The sequence below is a fragment of the Peromyscus maniculatus genome, chromosome 2, assembly GCF_049852395.1.
Source record: "Peromyscus maniculatus bairdii isolate BWxNUB_F1_BW_parent chromosome 2, HU_Pman_BW_mat_3.1, whole genome shotgun sequence".
Classification (NCBI taxonomy): Eukaryota; Metazoa; Chordata; class Mammalia; order Rodentia; family Cricetidae; genus Peromyscus; species Peromyscus maniculatus.
The window spans coordinates 71,087,876-71,109,275 of record NC_134853.1 but is presented as its reverse complement, the minus strand read 5'-3'; the positions used below and the strand labels follow the sequence as shown (position 1 = coordinate 71,109,275).

General features: G+C 50.4%; 1 protein-coding gene across 1 annotated transcript in view; it reads left to right on the top strand.

The window, feature by feature from the left end:
• The window catches only part of Gabbr2 (gamma-aminobutyric acid type B receptor subunit 2), a 356,621-nt gene that overhangs the window by 259,814 nt on the left and 75,407 nt on the right, over positions 1-21,400 (top strand). The window contains exons 8-11 of the mRNA XM_006973681.4: positions 5,739-5,799; positions 14,664-14,744; positions 18,568-18,718; positions 20,796-20,928. Coding sequence (XP_006973743.2) covers positions 5,739-5,799; positions 14,664-14,744; positions 18,568-18,718; positions 20,796-20,928 — 426 coding nt within the window. The remainder of the gene's footprint in view (positions 1-5,738; positions 5,800-14,663; positions 14,745-18,567; positions 18,719-20,795; positions 20,929-21,400) is intronic.

Genomic DNA, 21,400 nt, shown 5'->3' with positions numbered 1-21,400 from the left:
GCTGTGGGTGCTAGCTGCTGTTGCCTGGCCAATCCTGAAGCTTAAGTTCCCCCACATCCCACCGCATCCCCCCCATGTGTAGCCCACACACTGTCCTGTCATGTGAGATTGATCATTGTGAAACAGACTCCTTTTTCAAATTCTCCTTTTAGCCATAACGCTTTTAAATTCATTTTTGAGGTTAGCACTCAAAGTAATGGGTTTCACTATGGTGTCTTCCTGTGGACATACACTGTGTCATTACACTGTGTTCCCATTGGCTGTCCTCCCCCACTGTCCCCTTCCCCTGTGGCTCACGGCCTTCCACACGCTGCTTCCTTGAGCAGCATCTCTTTGAGGGGAAAGTAAACCCTTATCTCTTCTCTACTTGGGAACTTCCCTCCACGATTTTATTTCACGTCTGCTCCACGGCGGTTCTTATCAAAACAAGGTAGACCCGTGTCAGCCTGTGCCTTCCTTGGGAGGGCTGGAACGAGGAGAGTGGTCCCTGAAGTGGCATGTTGCAGGCACTGCCAGGCCCCTGGAGATGGAGGGATGGGAAGGAAGGTGAGGCTGCCTCTGCCTCTGCTTCTGCCAGGCATGGGGGACCTAGCTTCTTCGAAGGGTACTGATCATGGTGGTGTCTGACTTCCAAAGGGTTTCTGAAAGCGGTCAAGAGGCAGACTTGGAATACAAGTCGAATAACAGGGCGATATGTCCAGGCCTGCTGGACCCTAGCCTTGCCGGGCCCGCCACACGGGAGGCTGGGCCTCTCTGAGCACTGAGCAGGTGGCCGGGTACCACTTGGCCCCACTACATCTTCAATCACTTGTAACTTTTACTGCTGGCACCAAAACCAGGGTGGGGATGGGATGAAACTTTTCCCTGATGTAAACTTTCCCCCATGAATGCTTCCCATTAGCGGGACGTAAATGGAACTGGCTGGCAAGGGATTCTGGGAAACGTGACTTGGAGGCCTGAAGCCCCAGCCACACGGAGGACAGTAAACGGAAGAGTGACTGAACTGTGAGTGCCACCCAGGTCACCGCTACCAAACTCCACTGCCTTGGGATCTGATTTCTCACATGGATTGGTCCCTAGTGAGACGGCAGCCCCAGCTGGCTCCGCTCAAGGAGAGACATGACATTTATATCCAGAAAGACTTTCCAGATGGGGAGCACGGTTCTTGGGGTGGAGAAAAAGACTCACGCTGAGTTTTAGAAAGCAGGACCACCTACTGTTGCCAGTGAGGAGACAGGGGCCTAGGTCCCCACAGTCCCCCACAGCAGCCAGAGGAGTTCCCCCAATCTCCTAGGAGCCTCAGTGAGGGTCAAACTGGCTTTGGGGCAGAAAAGAATTTTAGGTTGAGACGCTTTAAACATGGACTTAAACATGAGGGGTAGAAGAAAGAACTCAGAAGGAAATACAAGGCGTCCCTGAGGGTGTGGACCTGGGCTCCTCCAGTGAGAGCTGCGGAGAGTGATACACACCCACGCGTGGGCACGGACTCCTCGAAGGACAGAAGGAATTGTCTTAGCAATAATTCTGTATATCATTTCGGTGACTCTTGAGTTGCATCTCAAAAGGTTGCTAAGAAACATATTTTATTTCCTTTCCTTGGTAAGTGAGATAAGTGAGCTCTGGAGATATCAAAGATGGAATTATAACCTGACAGGGCAAAACCAGGAGCCACGAGGGTAGCGCAAGGGGATTGCTACGCATCCTTTCCCTGTAAATGGGGCTGCTAGTGGGAGTCCTAGGAAATTACGGTGTGCATTTGGGAAAGGGGAAAGGCCTTAGGCAATCCCCGATGCGATGCGCTGGAACTCTTGCCTCACTGCTGGAGAGAAAGGTCAGCTGGGTTGGGATGAAGCCTCCTCTCTCCTTACTTCTCCAGTGCTCCCCCCCCCCCCCCCGCCCGCCTCCTCACCCCTCCCATCTTCCTATGCTGCCCCTCCCACTGTTTTCACTGTAGTAATCCACCACAGGAAGCCAGAGCAAGCTGGTGGCCATTGCGACTTCATACAGAGTCCCTTTCCTCCTCCTCTCCCTGCCCAGGGCCCTTCACAACAGGATATCTTGGTTTGAGTTGCTCGAAGCAGACAGGGAGGCAAGTATTGCCTACAGGAAATGAGTCGGGAAGTCGTTTTGGGAGCCAAATCAAAAAGGACTCAGAGAAGCAAGACCAACTCCACCATTGGCTCAGTCCCCTTCCCTTTGTGACTTTCACAGCCCCGCCACTGACTGACATTTCCTGTTCATTTATTGATGAGAAGTTTCCCTGGAGTGAGAGTCAGTGCCCAGGGAGATACCTGGACACAGGGCACAGTGAGGCACCCCTGGAGACTGAGGCAGGAGGATCTCTTGAGGCCCGGAAGTTGAGGCCTGCCTGGGCAACATAGTGAGACCCAATTTAAAGCAAAGAATACCTGTCATAGGGTAGGTCAAACATTGTGTTCTGAGCCGTCCATCTTGTAGCATGGAGGATAGGTTCTAAAGAGGCTTTCTTGAAAATCTTCTCACGGACAAGAGGCCTTCCTCAGCTGGGCCAACGGCCCTCTGAGTAGTTGGCAATGAAGAGAACTGTAAATGGCAGGTCACTCAGTTCACTGAGTCACATGACGTGGTTTCCTCAGAGGGGTTTCTGTAAGCTCCTGGCCTCCACTCTGGTACAGACAGACCATCAGAAGCCAACTGCTATCTGTGTGTTGTTGACACTGGCTGCCACAATCAAAACCCATCCCTGTCAGGGATAAGCCATCCTCTTGTGAGGCAGAGCACACGGTGGCTCATGAGGTTGGTGGTTCTGTCATTTGGGGGTGACCCTTCTGGGAGGTGAGGCTACCTGGTTACCCCCTTGCCAACTGATGTCCCCGGGAGTTAAACAATCTCTTCCCCAGGGTTGACAACTTGCTGGCACCTCAGCTCTTTTCCCTTCAACGCTCTGTTATTAAGAGCATTGAAATGGAAATGGCCACTGCTGCTCACTGAGTGCCCGTATCCGTATATCAGGAGCTGTAGGGGACTGTATTTTAGAGATGGTGTCCGGAATGTTGCCTGGGAAGAGGTGGAGCATGGCTTGTGAGACTCAGGCCGTGCTCTCCTACCTCTGTGTTTCCTGAGACGTTAAAGGGAGGGGTGAGTTCCCACTAGTAAGACTAGCTAGTGCTGGTGAAATCAAACATGGCAAGTCTTACTTCAAAATGGACTAATTCGTTTTGTTTAAAAAGAAAACAGAAGACTGAAAAAAATGGGACGAAAGTGAAGAGCACCTGCCGAGGACCCGAGTTCAGTTCCCGGGCTTTGGGAGGCTCACACCCCTCCTAACTCTAGCTCCAGGGGATCTGATGCCCTCTTCTGACCTCTGTGAATGCCTGCACTAATGTGGACGGATGGGCACACACACACACACACACACACACACACACACACACACACACACAGATATAAGCGTGCGTGCATGCATGCGTGTGTGCTCATGAGTTGAAAGCAACAATAAATTTTTTTAAAGGGGGAAAACAGAAGAAGAAAACAAAGGGAGGCTCTCTTTTCCACGCCTGCCCCTGTTCCACCCATTCATCCGGACAAGGACACCCTCCCACGCACTTTTTAATGTCCCCAGCAGAGAGTCTGTAGAACATCACATTCTAGACCCAGCCGCCTTTGGAATTCTTCAGATCCTGGTGAGAGATCAGTAAAGAATGTAGAGCTCTGCCCTTGGGGGGATTTTTTTTTTCTCTCATTTTCTCCTTGTGGAGGGCTGTTTGCGGCTTCCCCACCCAGGTAAAGTGGTCCATTTGCATAAACATGATCCTTTTGGAAGGTGTTCCGTGATTTCCAATCATCCCTAGAAACAAAATCACAGCTCCCGTCTCACCTTCGTTGAAGTGTTTTCACACTTTAGGGAATTGCTTGCTGCCACCTGAATGTGGAATTGGGTGGGTGTTCAGTTTCAAACTGGTACTACTCACAGCTGTCTTCAGGACTTCAAAAAGGTGTCAAGGTGGCTTTGGACGGTGTTTCGGAGGACACATTGCGGGATCCTCTTTACTCCTAAAACCATGGGGACTCACCCCGCGGATTTCCCCGAGGGACGATGCGCCCAGGGCCTTCCCCCGAGGATGAAGTGGCCATGGAGCCCTGTCGCCCCGGCAGAGCCAGTGCTTTGTAGTGAGGGGAAAGCAGGGTACCATGGAAACAACTTCCCTTCTGCGTTTCACCGTAAGAGCGAGATAGGGAGGGATGTGCTTCTGGAGCAGAAGCAACTCTGGCGGAAGAGCATGGCTCTGAAATGAAACACAGCTGGGCATGTAGCTCAGAGGTAGAGCGCTCACCTCGTACGCACAAGGTCCCGCGTTTGATTCTGGGCACTTCTAAACACATACAATGAAACTGGGATTGGATTCCAGCCTCGTTTACAATGACCTTGTGATCAGCACATAGCCTTTCTCCTTTACTTTACTTACCCCCCATGCACACACATGCATGCATGTGTGCACATGCGTGTGTGTATGTGTGTGTGCTCATATGTGTGTGCATGTGGAAGCTGAGGGACAATCTTGGTCCTCACCTTTCATCTTGTTTGAGACAGGATCTCTTTGTTCTTCAAGGCTTTCTACACCGGGCCAGATGCCCCAGGAAGCCTCCAGCGACTCCCTCTCGTCTCCATCTCCCATTTCAACCTAACAGCGCTGGGTTACAGATGTACCCTACACTCCCAGAGATTCTGAGGAATCAAACTCAGTCCTCACAGGACAAGTGCTTTATCCACTGAGCCATCTCCCCGTCTTAGTCTCAGTTTCTTGATCTGTAAAGTGGGCATCACCCCATGCCACCTGAGCTGGTTGTTAAGATGCAGTGACCGATGCAGCACATCAATTCCCCCTCGTCGATTTTCTTGTACGGTTGCAGAATTTTCGCAGAGACCACAAGTGGGCAAAAAGAAGTGGTGTGGCTTCTTTAAATCCCTAGTGTACTCAGCCAACCATATGGGGACCATGAAGGCAGATGCTGGAGATGACAGCCATCTCTAGTCCCCAAGTCCCTAATGAGAGGCGCTCAGCTAGCTGCCTGTGACAGTAGTCAGGTCTTGCTGAATGGAGATACTTAATTTTGAGCTGCATCATAGCCCAGTTATAATTGGGGCTGACATCACCCCTCAGGATGAGTTTCCCAAAGCATTCTCCCTCCTTAGTAATGAACCACACACACAAATCAATAGATAGATAGATAGATAGATAGATAGATAGATAGATAGATAGATAGATAGATAGATAGATAGATAGATGGAGAGAGAGATGAGAAAGAGAGAGAGAGAGGTAGATAGGTAGGTAGATAGATGTAATTAAAAAAAAAAAAAAAAAAACCACTCTCCAGCACCCTGATGGTCCTCCAGCCAGAGAGCCTCAGGGAAGCCCTATATCTTTCTGAGTGGGCACAGGACCCACCATCAGAAGCCTCACCTCTGCCTCCATCCCATGATAGCACAGCTCCCTGGGCATTTCATAATCACCATGCTAATGACAATGCTTTCTCAGCTTTAATTCATATGTGATAGTTTCATTATTGATTTTGTGCCCCTTGCATAATAAGCAGATAAAGTCACAACTAATGTGTAAGTAATGAGTTTGACTTTGGTGTCCGCCTCTGACGGGAGCTGATTATTCTCCAGTATTAATAACCACATCATGCCGTTAAAGATTTCAATGGGCTAACGTGACATTTCTCTTTTGTTCTCGTTTGTTTTGTTTTGTTTTTAGGGTCAAGTTGTGTTCCGGAACGGAGAGAGAATGGGAACCATTAAATTTACTCAATTTCAAGGTAGGCTTTTTGATGCTTATTCTTTCCAGCTGACGGCATTTATATTCAGGGATGTTGTGTTTCTGCAATAAAAGGCATCAGAAGAGATGGAAATCTGATATGAGATTCCAGATAAAACAAGAGTCGATAGGAAACGCTTCCCCATGAGAACATGAGTTACAGCTATGTGGAAAATTGTTGTTCAAATGCCTGGCTCCCCAAGCCTACCCTACCCCCATGTGACTCCTAGACTTTCAGAAAAGGGGAGCATGGGTAAGTCAATAGCAATATGCTGAGAAGCCTGCATCATTTCAGGATTTGATCACAGAAGTGGTCAACAGACCTCAAGACAGACAGGCCAATGTAATGATCCCCACAGCTCCATCACCCCGCGGAGGCCGTTGCCTGCATTTTGCCCGTCTTGTGTTATCTTGGCTCACCCACCCCCACCCCCTCCACTTTTTGCTAGCCATCGTAAAGCCACTCCTAGACATTAGCTCATTTCAATATATAAATACTTGGGTGTGCATTTCTTCGAGAGGACTTTTTCTGACATAGCCACTGTACCTACAAGAACATTTCACAGTTCTTAATGTCTTTCTCTTCCCCATCTATCAGTCCTCCAACCATTTCAAAGCTGACAGTTTAATGGAGAACCCTCACAAGGTCCAACAATCACACAGTCCGGTGTGTCTCCTTAGTGTCTGTTTTATTACACCCTCCACTCCCTCCACCTCTGCCCCCCTACACACACACACACACACACACACACACACACACTTTTTTTTTATTTACCACTTAATGTTCTGCAGGAACCAGCCCATTTGGTGGATTTTACTGCTTCTGCTAGAGTCAAAGTGGGACTCAGAAACCACCCCGACCATGCTCTGTGTGTCGTGAGAACACAGTTCAGAGAGGGGCGATAGCTTGTCACAGTCCTCGGAGCATACAGGCGAGCAGGGCTGGACACTCCTTGAGACAGCTGCCTCTGTTAGGCCCAGTGTGTCATTATGCCTGCCCCTCTGGAGGGACCATTTATAAGAGCACTGCTTCTTGGCATCTTGACAAGAAATGAAGGCCTTTGCTTTGAACAGATCCCACAGTCATTCCAGGGAAAGGCAGAATTAAAGTAAGCTCTTCAGATTCATTCCGACGAATCCCACCAGGCTCCGATCAGTCTGGAGAGGTGTTTCTCAGGCTGCCTCCTCCTCATGCCATCGTGCAGTTTACTCATTCATCTTCCCGTGGCAGGTAATTGAAACGCATGTCAGCTCTCTGGCGTACACAAAAGGTGTCATCTTAGGCAAATGTAATTATTTTCCCATTTGTTAAGTCTTCTTCATTGGCTGAACAAAGTGAGCATCCTAGCAAATGTGCTTGTTTTTTGAATGATTGCAACTAAATCCTTTTGTCACATTTCTAGTTCTCACATTATATCACTCGCGCAGGGTATTTTGTAAAATATGGGTTACTTGATCACAGCAGTGCATGCTGGTTGTATTGCCTTTTTCTTTTTCATATGTTAAGTTTCGACATCAGTGCCAGCAACTGTGGGTTGAGCACATCTGAATTCATAGGGCAGACAGCACAGCAAACGGTACATCAGGGACAGAACGAGTCAAGCAGCATCCCTCTAGGAGCAGTGGTACCTCCCCACGTGGGACCAGTAGTAGGTCCTGTTGTCTGGGAAGTGTTTAACACTTCCATTTCTGGGATCAACCCAGAGCCACGATCATGCATAGGAACAAATACCCAGAATCCTTCACTTTGGATGAACTACCTCCCAAGGATGTTGACTTTTCTCCCCAGAGGTCATAGCAGCTCGAGTCTCAGCTGCCCATGTAGAAACCTACTACTGCCCATTCATGTCCCCCATACTAGCTCCTCTCCCTTCGCTGCCCAGTGGCCACGCCCCCATCACCATGTCCTAGAACCCTCCTCTACATAGCTTATGCGTATGCGCCCTTCTCTGGTGGGCAATGAGCTCTCCACCCTGCCTTCTCCTGAGCCCTGTGTGGATGGAAATGAATATTAGACAAGTAGCTTTTTCTTCCCCTTTAAGAGCAAAAAGATTCCCTGTAACTGCCTCTTCTAAACGGCGGCGCTGGAAATGTGTAGCAGGGAGGAAGCCGAGCAGGGCGTGATTAGGCCTTGTTTGACGTTCCCATAGAAGACCCAGCATCTGCTCCAGGCAGCCTGGCTTCATTAGGCCCGCTTGTGAGACTGACGGATGGTGGCTTCCTTGAGATATAAAGGACCGCCTCTGGGGCTGGTATCTGCACACCTGATCTGAAGGGATGGGATCTTGCAGGCTCTTAATGCCATAATTGTCATTCATAATGCACCTCAAGCAGTGGAGGCCCCTCCTCTCCATGCGCACCCTTAATTACCGCCTGGTCTTCTGAGTGCACAGATATGGATGCAGCTTCTCCCGTCCCCAGTGTGTGCCTGGTGCTTTGCTGAGCCCTCCAGGGGAGCACCCAGCTGAATAAGATACAGTTCCTGCCCCCCAACTGCCTGTCTGGAGGGACTTCATAATCTCTCTGGCCAAATGTCAGTGCCCATAAAGGGAGGAAGACACTTCCTGGAACCTATCAGAGAACTTTCAGAGCAGTTTGGCCCCGGCTGGAGACTCCTGAGGCTGGTTTTTAAGGTCCTTTCCTGTCTCCTGACATACACTGCAGCGCCCTTCGCGAGCCACAGTCTGAAAAGGCCACCTCGGTGGACTCAAACACTGGCTTATCAAAGACTGGAGATGTAGTCCCCTGAACCTCAGCACACTCTAGCAGGGCCGTGGGCCGGCAGGGACAGAAGGACACTAGTGAAGGTGGACTTACTGGGACCAGGGTACTGTCCCCAGTCTTCACCATCCAGGAGGAGCCCCCTCAGGAAGGGGGCCCAGAAGATAGACGACCTCGTGCTTCACAGAGTCGCGGACTGTATGCTGCAAGGAGCCCTGATTCTCCATGCCTCTGCTTGAATACCTCCAGGGATGCGGAGTTCATCTCCCTCCCGTGAAAATATCATTGCTTCCCAGGCAGTGCAGCTTAATTTGCTCTGAATTTCATTTCAGAGATTTAAAAAAAAAAAAAAAAGTGAAATAAAAGACAATCGTGTCCCTTGCGTTGAAAGTGACTGAGTACTCAGTGACATGGTACTGCCATGTATCTGGCTAGGTGACGGGCATGGAGGATAGGTATGACAGCTGCTGATGTCCTCCTCCCCTGGCCATTCTCAGCACTGACGAGAAGTGTGGGCTGGCCTCACACTCCTCACTGGCTTGTCCGTCCCCGTTTCCCTCGCTAATCCCCATAGATCACTTCCTCAGTGGATGACCCACAGCCTCCTGCTTAGTGAGAACACTGTGTTTGTGTGTCCTACCCAAACGCGCATTGCCAGTGTGTGTGTGTGTGTGTGTGTGTGTGTGTGTGTGTGTGTGTGCCATGGGGTTGTGTGGCCTTTGGTTTTTCCCTGTTTTTGTGGTTGTTGATGCTTTACACTCAGCACTGTTTTTAATTACTCCTCTGCCTCCTCGGTGGGAGTGCGTCTTGGCCAGGACTCCTCCCTACTGTTTCCATGGATACGGCATCCCTGCATCCACTCCCCAGTTACCAGCAACAGCTTATCTTAAACGTTGTATCCTCATGAATAATAAGGTCCTTATTCGCATCCCCTTATGGATGCAACTGGGACTTCTGGGGGCTGTTGGGTCAGAAAGTGTGTGCACATTAAATGTGGGCACATCTGCCGGATTTCTCTTCCCTGTGTCTGTATATTCTTCCTGATACTAACCCCAGGGATGCCTCTGTCCGTCCTTCCCACCTGTGGTGTCCCCTGGTATCTCCCTGTCTCCCCCTCTTCTCTTCTTTCCTCTCCTCTCTCCTGCAGTCTAAAGAATAAGTTTATTAAGACTGTGGCTTTCATGTCTGCTCCCTACCATACTAGGCATCTGGGCTATTTGTGAACTGGCAGTTCTGACCTCTGACCTTTATTAGCCTTAAGCTTCAAAAGTGTCTTCCAGTCTGCCTCTGCTCTGTAAATTTCAAGTCCTTATGGAGTAGAACTTTTAAATTTGGGTGTGCACACCCCCTATTATAAGGTCCTCTGCTTTGTGTTTCTCAAGCTTTTTGATAGTTGGATCTTCTTTTCTCTCTGCCTTGTTTTGTTTCTGACACAATCTCCCACAGCTCAGGCTGTCGGGAACTCACTTTGTAGCCTGGCCTGTAGCCCACATCAAACTTGTGATCCTGCTGCCTCAAGCTCCTAAATTCTAGGATTACGGAGATTCACCACTCCAGCAGGCCAATAATTCAACTTTAACTCATATGTTTGCAGCCTTCAAACTAGAGTCCACTAAGAACGGGCATTGGGGGGCTGAGATAGAGACCATGTCACACAGAGCATGGAGGACAGGATAGAGACCATGTCACACAGAGCATGGAGGACAGGATAGAGACCATGTCACACAGAGCATGGAGGACAGGATAGGGACCATGTTACACAGAGCATGGAGGACAGGATGGAGACCATGTCACACAGAGCATGGAGGACAGGATAGGGACCATGTCACACAGAGCACAGGGGACAGGATGGAGACCATGTCACACAGCGCATGGAGGACAGGATGGAGACCATGTCACACAGAGCATGGAGGACAGGATGGAGACCATGTCACACAGAGCACAGGGGACAGGATGGAGACCATGTCACACAGCGCATGGAGGACAAGATAGAGACCATGTCACACAGAGCATGGAGGACAGGATAGAGACCATGTTACACAGAGCATGGAGGACAGGATGGAGACCATGTCACACAGAGCACAGGGGACAGGATGGAGACCATGTCACACAGCGCATGGAGGACAGGATGGAGACCATGTCACACAGAGCATGGAGGACAGGATGGAGACCATGTCACACAGAGCATGGAGGACAGGATGGAGACCATGTCACACAGAGCATGGAGGACAGGATAGAGACCATGTCACACAGCACATGGAGGACAGGATGGAGACCATGTCACACAGAGCATGGGCCGACTAGAGCAGAAGGCTGATGACACACTTACCCTCCTGCCCAGGCAACGCAGCCCAGGGAGGAGGCCATGTCACTCCCAACTGTCTCCTAGATGCTCCTTGGCCCACAGCCTGGGAATATTTTCAGACTGGACATTTTTCAGCATCCAAATTGTCACCAATAGGATCTATTTTCTCTAGGTTCCCAAATGCAAATTTTGAAGAGAAAGATAATAATAATTCTCTTTTAAATAGAATGTAAGGAAAAACTAGGATTATTCTATGGAAGTGAGACACTTTGTTTCATAATATTTTTAGCCTCTGAGAACCAGAAATTGTCCACATTGGAAGTCTAGAGTGTGGCCCAGTGGCTCTCCAATCCATCTTTGTAAAAAGGTCAACTTGGGAAGCTTTTGAAAAATACTACCCCCTAAGACCCAGTTCTTAACCTCTGGAGTTCTGTGATGAATGGGCTGGTACCCAGACATCTGAATGTTTCAGAGCCCCAGGACTTCAAGTCCCCACTAAGGCGAGAGTCACCAGAGCACTCAAAGCAACTGGAGAAAAAGAGGTCCAGAGAAAGGGAAGGTCACACCAAGAGCTGACCGCATGGGGACAGGGCACCAGCCAGTGACAGCCATTATAATGGCCCCTACCCCTACTGGGATGGTCTTCTTTCTAGGCTGTTCACACACCCTGTGAGCTCTGGTTTATAATTCCAATGTGCAGCCATGGAATTACCATATGATCCACAGGCTGAAAACCTGGAAGTGCCAGGCCGGCAAGCTGCCTCAGTGAGTAAAATCACTTGCCATTGCTGGACTGGCAACCTAAAGTTGGTCCCCAAAAGCCATTGTGAGCTGGGTGGTGGTGGCGCACGCCTTTAATCCCAGCACTTGGGAGGCAGAGGTAGGCGGATCTCTGTGAGTTCGAGGCCAGCCTGGTCTACAGAGTGAGTTCCAGGACAGGCTCCAAAGCTACACAAAGAAACCCTGTCTTGAAAACCAAGAGAAAAAAAAAAGCCATGGTGGAAGAAAAGAACCAACTCCCAACAATTGTTCCCTGACCCTTACACTCCTACACACTAATAATAATAAATAAAGGACTTTCGCTACAGGTATTGGCTTCATGTCAGGCTGGCACGTGGCCAGTGGATGGAAAAACAGAGAGGGGGCAGGCGCCTTGTACATACCTGTAATCCCGGCTGCTAGGCAGGCTGAAGCAGGAGGACCACAAATTCAAGGCCAGCCTTGGCAACTTCTAAGTTCAAAGCCAGCCCATGCAATTTAGTGAGACCATGTTAAAAACAAAATAGACTTGATTGGGGATGTGGAGGCAGGGGAGCCACCATGAAAGTAGAGACATCAGTGCAGAGTATCTGAGGACGAGCAAGGCTCTCTCACTCTCTTCGTGGATTAAACAACTACCATTTCCTGTTAGCTGAGCCATCAGTGAGGTGCTTGGTGTATGTTCTGCTCATGAACCCACAGCTACTCTGAAAGTTCACAGATTATGATTTTTAAATGAAATTGATTGATTGATTGATTGATTGATTGATTGATTGATTATCATGCTGGGAATCAAACCCAGAGCCTTTCACATGTTAGGCAAGGCCTCTACCAACTGGGCTATCTCCAACCCTTGGAGATCTTGTTTTTATTTTGCTGTTATCGCTGTTGTTGCTGAGACAGGCTCTCATTATGTAGCCCAGGCTGGCCTCAAACTTGCAATTCTCCTGCCTCAGCCTCCCTAGTACTGAGACAGCAGGTACACACCACACCGCTGCGTTTTGTATGTTTTAAATCTCTGAGTCTTCCCTCCCAGCATGGAGCCTGGCCCTTTATAGGTGCCTGACAGGGACTGAAGGCTGTAACGTAACTCAGGGACTTAGTATAACACTTCTGTGACGTCAAAGATGCCCCAGGCTGCCTAGGCAAGGGTGCGGGAGTAACTTCGACTTTGTACTGCCTTTGGAAAATTATTGAGGGTTTGAGCCCCTGAGCTGGGCTCAGCATGCAAATAAGTACTCAATAAATGGAGGCAGGATGATGGGCAGTGCTGCTCAGCATGAGCAGAAGTGCCCCAAAGCAGAGATGGGGGCGCAGGGACTGTCAGGTGCTTCTTGGGCACAGCCCCATGTGACTTGAGGTTCATCTCTCCTCTCTGGACAGGGGAGTTAGGTCATGGTTTCCAAGCAATAATGCAGAAATTTGCTAGCCCCTGGAGCCTCCAAGTATTGCCTCCTGGGGGAAATCATGGTGATTGTGATCTTGGTGGGAAAGTGAATATTACTTCATTTCCATGGGACAGTGCATACAGCAGCAGGTTGTGTGAGTCTGAAGGGTGGGCTGTGTGGTTGTAGATGTCATGGGGTCCCTGCAGCGCCACTTCCCCTGGTCCTGAAAATTTGTTCCAGGGGACCTGCATATTTCATGTGCTACTGCCCCATGCTGAATAAATAAATCAGGGCCGCCGCCTCCTAGCCGTGGGAGCTGACTGGGGAGCCTGTGGGGCTGAGGACTTCAAAAGGTGCCTCAGGGATGCTAGAGCCCCCTACAGAGTGTGTTAATATGACATTTAAGACCTAGGTGACCCAAGCAAATTGCACCACCTGCAGAGTGTGGATCCTCTCCCCTATGACTTTTACAGTTCTTTCCCTGGAGTCTAGGAAGCAGGCAGAAGTGTGGCCTAGGAGATTCCCCAGCCTGCCTACTGAATGCTTACAAGGGGTAAGCAGGGCTTCTGTACTTCTACAAACTCTATCTAGGCTGGAGTCCGGGCTCTGTCTCTGACACCAAAGTCACAGCCCTAACTCAAGGGGCTGCTTGTATGAGTCTCTTGGTGGCATGGGACATGGCTGGCCAGCTCCATGGTCACATTGCCCCTTTCCCTGGGTGCGAAGATGCTCCTGCCTGTGGCATCGGACTGCTCCTCCCAGGCTCCTGTGCTCTGTGCCTATTGCTAAAGGTTGGCACTCCCCAGTGCTACATTTGGTCCCTTCATCTTGCTGGGCTTTCCCTGGGGTCTCATATCTGCATGCTAGGATGAGACTCTCCCAACTCCCATGCAGATGGCCCTGCCTCGCCTTTGCCCTGGGCTCCAGACCCAAGGATGTCTTCATCAAGGTGATCCACCGGGCAGCTCAGCCTCAAGACATTTAACATGTGACCCCTTCCTGTGTTCCCCACTCATCAAATCACATCCTAAGGCCTCTGTCATCCACCCCAGAATGCTGAGTAGCTAGCTCGTTCCCACTCACCTGCCCTTTGTCACCCAGTGCCCTGTGTTACTTGGGAAAAGTCAACATTTTTTCCTGCCACCTTCTATAGCCACTTTTACCCTTGACAATGGCCAATACGGTGAACTAAAGCCAAGAAATAGTAAGGAGGAGGAAGGCACACAGAACTGGCCAATGAGAACACGCCGAACGGGCATGCGAGGAAACAAGAGTCGTGGGGTACGGCTCAACAGAGCAGCAAGGCTTCTGAGCCACCCCACTTCCACCTCAGCATGCACTCACAGGACAGTCCTGTCCAGAATGAAGGAAGGGGTGGTCCCCACTGCCTACAGTGCTTTGGGATCCTCACTTACCAGGGATTTCAGGAGAGTGTGGGAAATAGAATATAGTTCAGGGGAGCTGGGGGCTGCCATCAAGGGAATGGTCTGTCCGTGCCATCCCATCCTTGAGGTACGCAGCACAGGGTGGACACCCTGCTGAGGTTCCAGCCCAGGACAGTTACAAGCTTTGCGATCCAACTGGAATGGGTGTTCAAAGAATGGAAAGCTGCACCCAGCCAGGGGCCGTGAAAGCCTCCAGGCGCAAGCCTGGGACCCTCGCTGACTGACCGCCGTCTCTTGTTCTCCACAGACAGCAGAGAGGTGAAGGTGGGCGAGTACAACGCAGTGGCTGACACCCTGGAGATCATCAATGACACCATCAGGTTCCAGGGTAAGGCTCGCGGGCTTCCCGAAGGGCACCCCACACGGGAGATGCTCAGGGTCCTTGGCTTTGTGAGGTCAAGAGAGCATCTTTAACACATCTACTCACTCACTCTGTGGGGTCCAGCTCCTGCGGTGAATCTCTGGAGTTTGGGAGCTAATGGGTCCCTTCTCTTTGTCTCTGGCCTTTTGTCCTATGTTTCTGCCTCTCCTGTGACCATCGTCGCTTTACATGGAAAGGGACCGTGAGCCCCTTTCTGGGTCTTATTTCTCTCTAAATTCCTGTTGTCAGCCAGGATCTGGCATGTTGGAAGCTTGATGATAGTTAATGAAAACACTAAGACATCAAGTGGATGCCTGGGTAAATGGATATAGAGACGTATGGGTGCGTAGGTGGATAAATGGATGAGTGGATGGATATGGATGAATGTGTGGGTTGGTGGGTGAGTGGATGGATGGATGGATAAATGAATAGGTTGGTGAGTAGTGGCTGAGTATATAAGTAGATAGGACAGATAAAAGCCTGAAAATGAGTTGGGTGGGTGTGTAGATGGAAGGGTGGATAGATTATATATATGGATAAATGGATGGATGCATGAATACATGAATAACTGGATACATGGATTAATTAATATGGATATATGGATAGCTGCATGCATGTATACTAACATGCAGATATGGATGAGTAATTAGTGGCTGAATAGTTGGATGAATGCATAGAGGCATGGATGGATGCATGGATAAGTAGACTGGATGGACAGCCTAGTCTCTGGATAGCAGCGGAGGAAACTGGAATTCTATGGTACTTTGCTTGGATCATATTAGCTCATCAGGAATTGGGCTGTGCCTGGAGTTACTCATTAAACCCAAAACCATTAAAACCAGACAAAGCTCTCTTACAGCACCTTTGGTGGGACTTGGTCCTGTCCATCCTCTCCATCTCACCTGAGGGAGCCAACACCAGGCACACAGTGGCATGTTATACTTCACACACCCACCGATAATGGATGAGTGTGTCCTTTTGTACATTTCAGAAAACAGCTCAGGCCAGGTGGTCATGGAGCATGCCTTTAATCCCAGCACTGGGGAGGCAGAAGCAGATGGATCTCTGTGAATTCAAGGCCAGTCTGCTGTACAAAGCAAGTTCTAGGATAGCCAGGGCTACACAGAGAAACCCTGTCTGGAAAAAAAAGAAGAAGAGAAAAAGAAAACAGCTCAGAAATGCTGTCACCCCAAATCCACACATCCTGCAAACACAGCCTGTTCTAACCTCCAGAGTCCTGATCTCCTTGAGAGACCTGTCTGCTCCTGGACTGAGGACAGGGGGATCTTTTGGAATAAGGAGTCTAGGTAGTGCACTCCTGGCAGGGTGTTGGCCCAGCCCTCAGTGGGCCCAGGCTCTGTCCCCCATTAACAGAGGGAAAGAGTCAAGCACGAAATAAAGAGAAGGCAGGCTGACAGCAAACCACATTTTCTCTGTGGTCCCGGTGTTCAGAGGCGGGGTTTGCTCTGGGCTGCAGCCCTGAGGCCTCCACGAAGGGACCGTCTCTGCAGTTCTCCATCTCCTCAGAAATCTGCCTGGCCAAACTGCTTCAGTTCCTCCAAGGTTGCGACACCTGGGTGCCTGCCCCTGTGCTGTGTCCCGGGCAGCCTTCCTTCTCGTCTGGTGACAGCCAGTCACTCTTCTTGCCCTCCAACAGTTGCCTCCCACTGCCCACTCTAGGGAGCATCTCCTGACTCCATCCTGGGGAGCTGTTCTCTGCTGCCTGCTGGGCACTCAGGCTATCCTGTGCCTGAGACTAGCCCACCCCTGGGCTGCGTCCGCAGGAGCTGTTTGGACAGTGCAAGACCCAGTCTTGCCAGCAAGCCACTTACTAGCTCTAGAAGCCGAAAAACACCTAGAAGACTGTTCAACCCACCACCCATAAGGGTGATGGATGAGTCAAGAGGGAAGGGTCTAATATTTATATCTTATTTATAGGGTGTAGATAAGCTGAGTGTCCATACATTAAAGCCTCCATCTGTTCGTCTCTCTTGTCGCCACATCGTCCTGCAGCCAGAATTCGGAAACTGGCGTTGCCTCATATTGCTCCGTTCTTTCCCCAAGGCTGTATGCATGCTCTCCACCCCGAGGGCAGAGACTGTGTCTTGTTCATTACGCATCCTTAATGTCTAGCATCAGGCCTGGCTAATAGAAGGTGATTATCAATGGTGGATGGATGCGTGAGGAATGAACAAAAATAAAATCCAGGGCTGCATCTAGCACATCTGTTCAGCATTCCCATCATGCTCCCATGGTTTTAGCTGAGATGTATTTAGTGGAGGGGCCATTCAGTAAAGAAGGAGGAGGACAGAGTGAGGAGGTTGTGTGTGAAGAGACAGTGTTGGAGGAGATGGAAAAGCTGTAGCTAAACGAAGGGCCCAAACTCACTAGTAATCATATCATCATTGTCTCAAACCTCAGGGCCTTGAGAAGGGCTGAAGCTCTGGCTTCTGGAAGAGGAAAATGCTGTCTATCTGTCTGTCTGCTTTGGGTCTCTCCTCTCATGGATCAGTCTCTCCCTCTCCCCCTCCCCCTCCCCCTCCCCCCCCCTCTCCCCCTCCCCCTCCCCCTCCCTGCCCCCCCCTCTTCTTTGAGCTTTTCCATAACACTCTGGACAGTCCCCAGATCCTTTAGAACCCACAGTTTTTCTAGGTCTCTTAGACGGAGATCCCCGTTGTCCCATTGACCGTCTCTAAACCCATTTGAACTTGCAAACACAGGTTTCCAGCCCAGGTGAGGGGGCTGGTTCTCCACCCTGCAGCTGCCTGCCCGTTCCCTAGCTTGTCTCCTGGAAATGGAGGCATAACTGAGGCACTGCCACAGGGTCACCAGCATCCCTGACAGGGCTCTGGCCTTGGCCACTCCTCTGCATCCTCCTAGCAGATTTCACTTCTGTCCACTGGAAAGAAAGGTCTTGACGGTTCATAATTCCACAGCAGACACCTGACCTGAGAGAGCACATGAGAGAAGAGGGTTTTCAGGAAGCCAGGGTGAGGGAGCTCCTGCCTCCTTCATCTCAGACCAACTCGTGCAAGATAACCTAAGAGCAAACAGGCAACCACCGCAGGATGAAGCATCTGTTTGAGCTTCTCAGTCTCCACCCCCTGAGTTCCTGGTGCCCTTGAAGAATGAGCCAGGCAGCCTGGCAGGCACAGAGAGAAACGGAACCCCATAGCTCCAGCCTGACCCCAGCTCGGTGTGAAAGGGAGTTAGCTTCCACCTCCCACAGTTAGCCAGTCTTAGGAAACAGAAAACCAAAGGACTTTGGTGATAATGACCTTGAGGCTGAGAATCTGCAGCTGGAGCACATATCTGTCACCCTAGAATTGACAGGCTGGGTGTCTGCCCTAGTGAGCAAGATTGTTTATCATATTCAGGTAGGAGCAGAGTCCTTGAGACCCATGCCAAGTTCTTCAACGCCACCCACCGACCCTACCCCCACCCAGTGGCACCCAGCAGTACCTCTCTGCCTTCCCAGCCATGGTTACCTTTGGGGATAAATGGTGATGGTTTTTCAACAGCATAATTAGACCAAATCAAATTCTAGTCTTCTAATGGCTGTTAAATGCATCACAGATCCCTTATTGATTCTATTTAGAGAAAGATATAAGTCCTGGCTCAGGCTCCTGCTGGGCAAGCTAGCCAGCCACTAGATCCTCTCACCCAGTGGGTAGGTGGGCCTGGTGTGGGGTACATGTGTTGTATTTAGCCATCTATTAAGGACACAGAGACAAAACATCCTTGGAGAATGACTACTCTGGGATCTGATGGCTTCTCCTTGACCTTGCAGGATCTGAGCCACCCAAGGACAAGACCATCATCCTGGAGCAGCTGCGAAAGATCTCCCTCCCGCTCTACAGCATCCTGTCAGCCCTCACCATCCTCGGCATGATCATGGCCAGCGCCTTCCTCTTCTTCAACATCAAGAACCGGAACCAGAAGTAAGCAGCCCTGCAACATGCCGGGAGAATGCTTTCTGGATGGACCAGGAGAGAGGTCTCCACCGATGGAGCTGGGAGTTAACATGGCAGGTTCTCTGGGAGCGCTGAAAGTTTTTGGATGAGGTTCCTGAAGTGTGCTGCCCAGTCACTAAGATGATTTAGGATACACTTTAGGATACACACACACACACACACACACACACACACACACACACACACACGGGGGGGGGGGAGTAGGGGGCAGCTGGACTGCTGGAGGGCTTAGTTAAATAGAGTAGAAATGGGAAACCCAAGTCCATGGACCTTCTTAGAGATCTGAACATCATCATCACCAGCAATGACACAGAAGACCCCAGAGTCCCCAGCTTCTCATCCCTACTCCCAGCAACTTTAGCTATAGCTGGTGGAAAGGACCACCAGGTTCAGTGACAGAGGCTCCCATTGATACAGCACATGACAGTCCGTTGCATCATTCATTCGACCCTTCCCATGACTCCCAGTGTCACCAGGGGTCTGCTGTCCATGAGCGACATAGCCTACCCCATTGGCTCTATCTCAGGTTCTTTGCCTAAGTGAGCGCCCTCAGCTCTCCACAGTACCTCTCCTCATTCTGAGGTACTGTGCTCAGCTGTAGGCAGCCAGGCCGCCATTCCTTGATCTTGGCCAGGCAGCCACCTTTTCCAGTTTCTATAGCAAACCACTGAATCCAGCTCCTGCCTTGTAGTGGGAGAGACTGGACAAAAACTAGAAGCATGTGTATGTTGGGGAAAACCCCACATGCACCCATGGGCCATGGGGGGGGGGCACTGTCCCCAAAGCCACACTGTATTACCCACAGGCCGATAGGGACCAGCGCAATTCCAGGGAATGGGTTTTGCTTTTCTTTCTGCTTACCAAAGAGGAACTTGGAGGCTTCGAGCTCTGATGGCTTGTTTGTTTGTTTAAGTAATTGTTTAGGTCAAACCCATTTCCTGAAAACTAAATGCAATTTACCTGGTGTCTTTTTCCTAGCCACCTATAATTTACCCAGCTACTGGAACCGGTCCTGACTGAGGGCTGCACCTGGTAGCGTTTGGCTCCAGGCCTAGGCACACGGTCATTTCTCTGCTACACAGCCTTCCTGTATATCTAATGAGATCTTAGGGCTGCAAACCGCCTCACCAGATTAATTCTCTAATTTCCCCCTCATGGCCTCCTGGAGAAATTACCAGAATGATTTATTCGGCTGGCTCAGCCATTGAAAAATCTGCAAAAGCTGTGGGAACTAGATCTCCCTCCCTTCCTTCTTCCTACCCACACTTTTGCAAACCACCTCCTCCAGGAAGCACTCCAGTCCTAAGATCGAACCATTCACAGAACTGCAGAACACAAAGAAAATGTCTGGGGGACAGCTGGCTATAGCCACAGTCTACAAAAGAACCATTCCAAGCCAGCGGTGCTCAGGGAGTCAAGTGCCGCTGGGTTGGCTGAAAATTCTAGCCCTGTTGGGGCCTAGCTCAGCATTGGTTTGCTGAGCACTTGGGAATGCCTTCTACCTGTGGCCTGGTGATGACAGGGACAGAAGGTGGCACAGGGCCCGGTTACCCAACTTCTGGGGTGAGGGTTGTGACTGAGGTGTTGCTACCCCATTCCCATTTACACATCAAACCGCATGAGCTTTCTGAGGGCTCTAAGCGGGGCTCACTGGACACCTGATGAGCAGAGTCTCCGAGGAACCCTGGGTATTCACGTCTCTGTGACATCCCCGCTCAGGCAGGAGAGTGTGGTGTGAGGACCGCGCCCCTGACTACAATCGTTCGATTTAACTTGTATTCCCAATCCTGACCCCAAATCCTCTAAACCAAAAGTTCAAGTAGATGAAGCTGTTGTAGCAAGTGTCACCTGGGAAGTGAGAGGTAGGCTTGAGGCAGGAGGTGGGAAGTACGCAGCTACTGGGGTCCCCTCCGGGAGCAGAGAGGTGTCAGCTAGAAGCAGAATGGCTTGGGCCCTCATTTCCCTTGTTCCTGAAGATGTGGTAGCGGTGCTCACCCAGGGCGCTTGGAAGATGCTGTGTGACCAAGTGTCTCTGCCCCACCAGGCTGATCAAGATGTCAAGTCCCTACATGAACAACCTCATCATCCTGGGCGGAATGCTGTCCTACGCGTCCATCTTCCTCTTCGGCCTCGACGGATCCTTCGTCTCGGAAAAGACCTTCGAAACCCTCTGCACGGTAAGCCCTTTGGCATGCGCCAGTGCGGTGTGACGTAAAGATCTCTCGGTGACCTTGTCATCAGACAGAGCTGTGTGGAAACACCAGGATGGGCAAGAAACAACCAAACCAGGTCAACGGGTCTGCAGCCGGGCCAGAGAGGCAGTGTCTGACTGCAGTGAGCATAGACAGTGACTGTTCCACTGATGTGACCGTGTGATGGGCCACTGCCAGATGACATCCTGCACACTAGAAAGGGGGAGAAGTCAGGACCAAAAGCATCAGCACCCAGAGCCGCAGGAGCAGGGGGAGGACACATCCTCAGCCTGCGGCTTTGGTGTGGTGACCTGGAGTCAGAGGAGAGCTGCCATCTTACTTCCTCTGTCAGTGATGTTCAAACCAATTTTCATTACTGCTCAACCCAGGAATTTGTTAGGAAGTACTTTTCCCCCAAAATCATCCGTCCTGTAAGTGTGTGTGTGTGTGTGTGTGT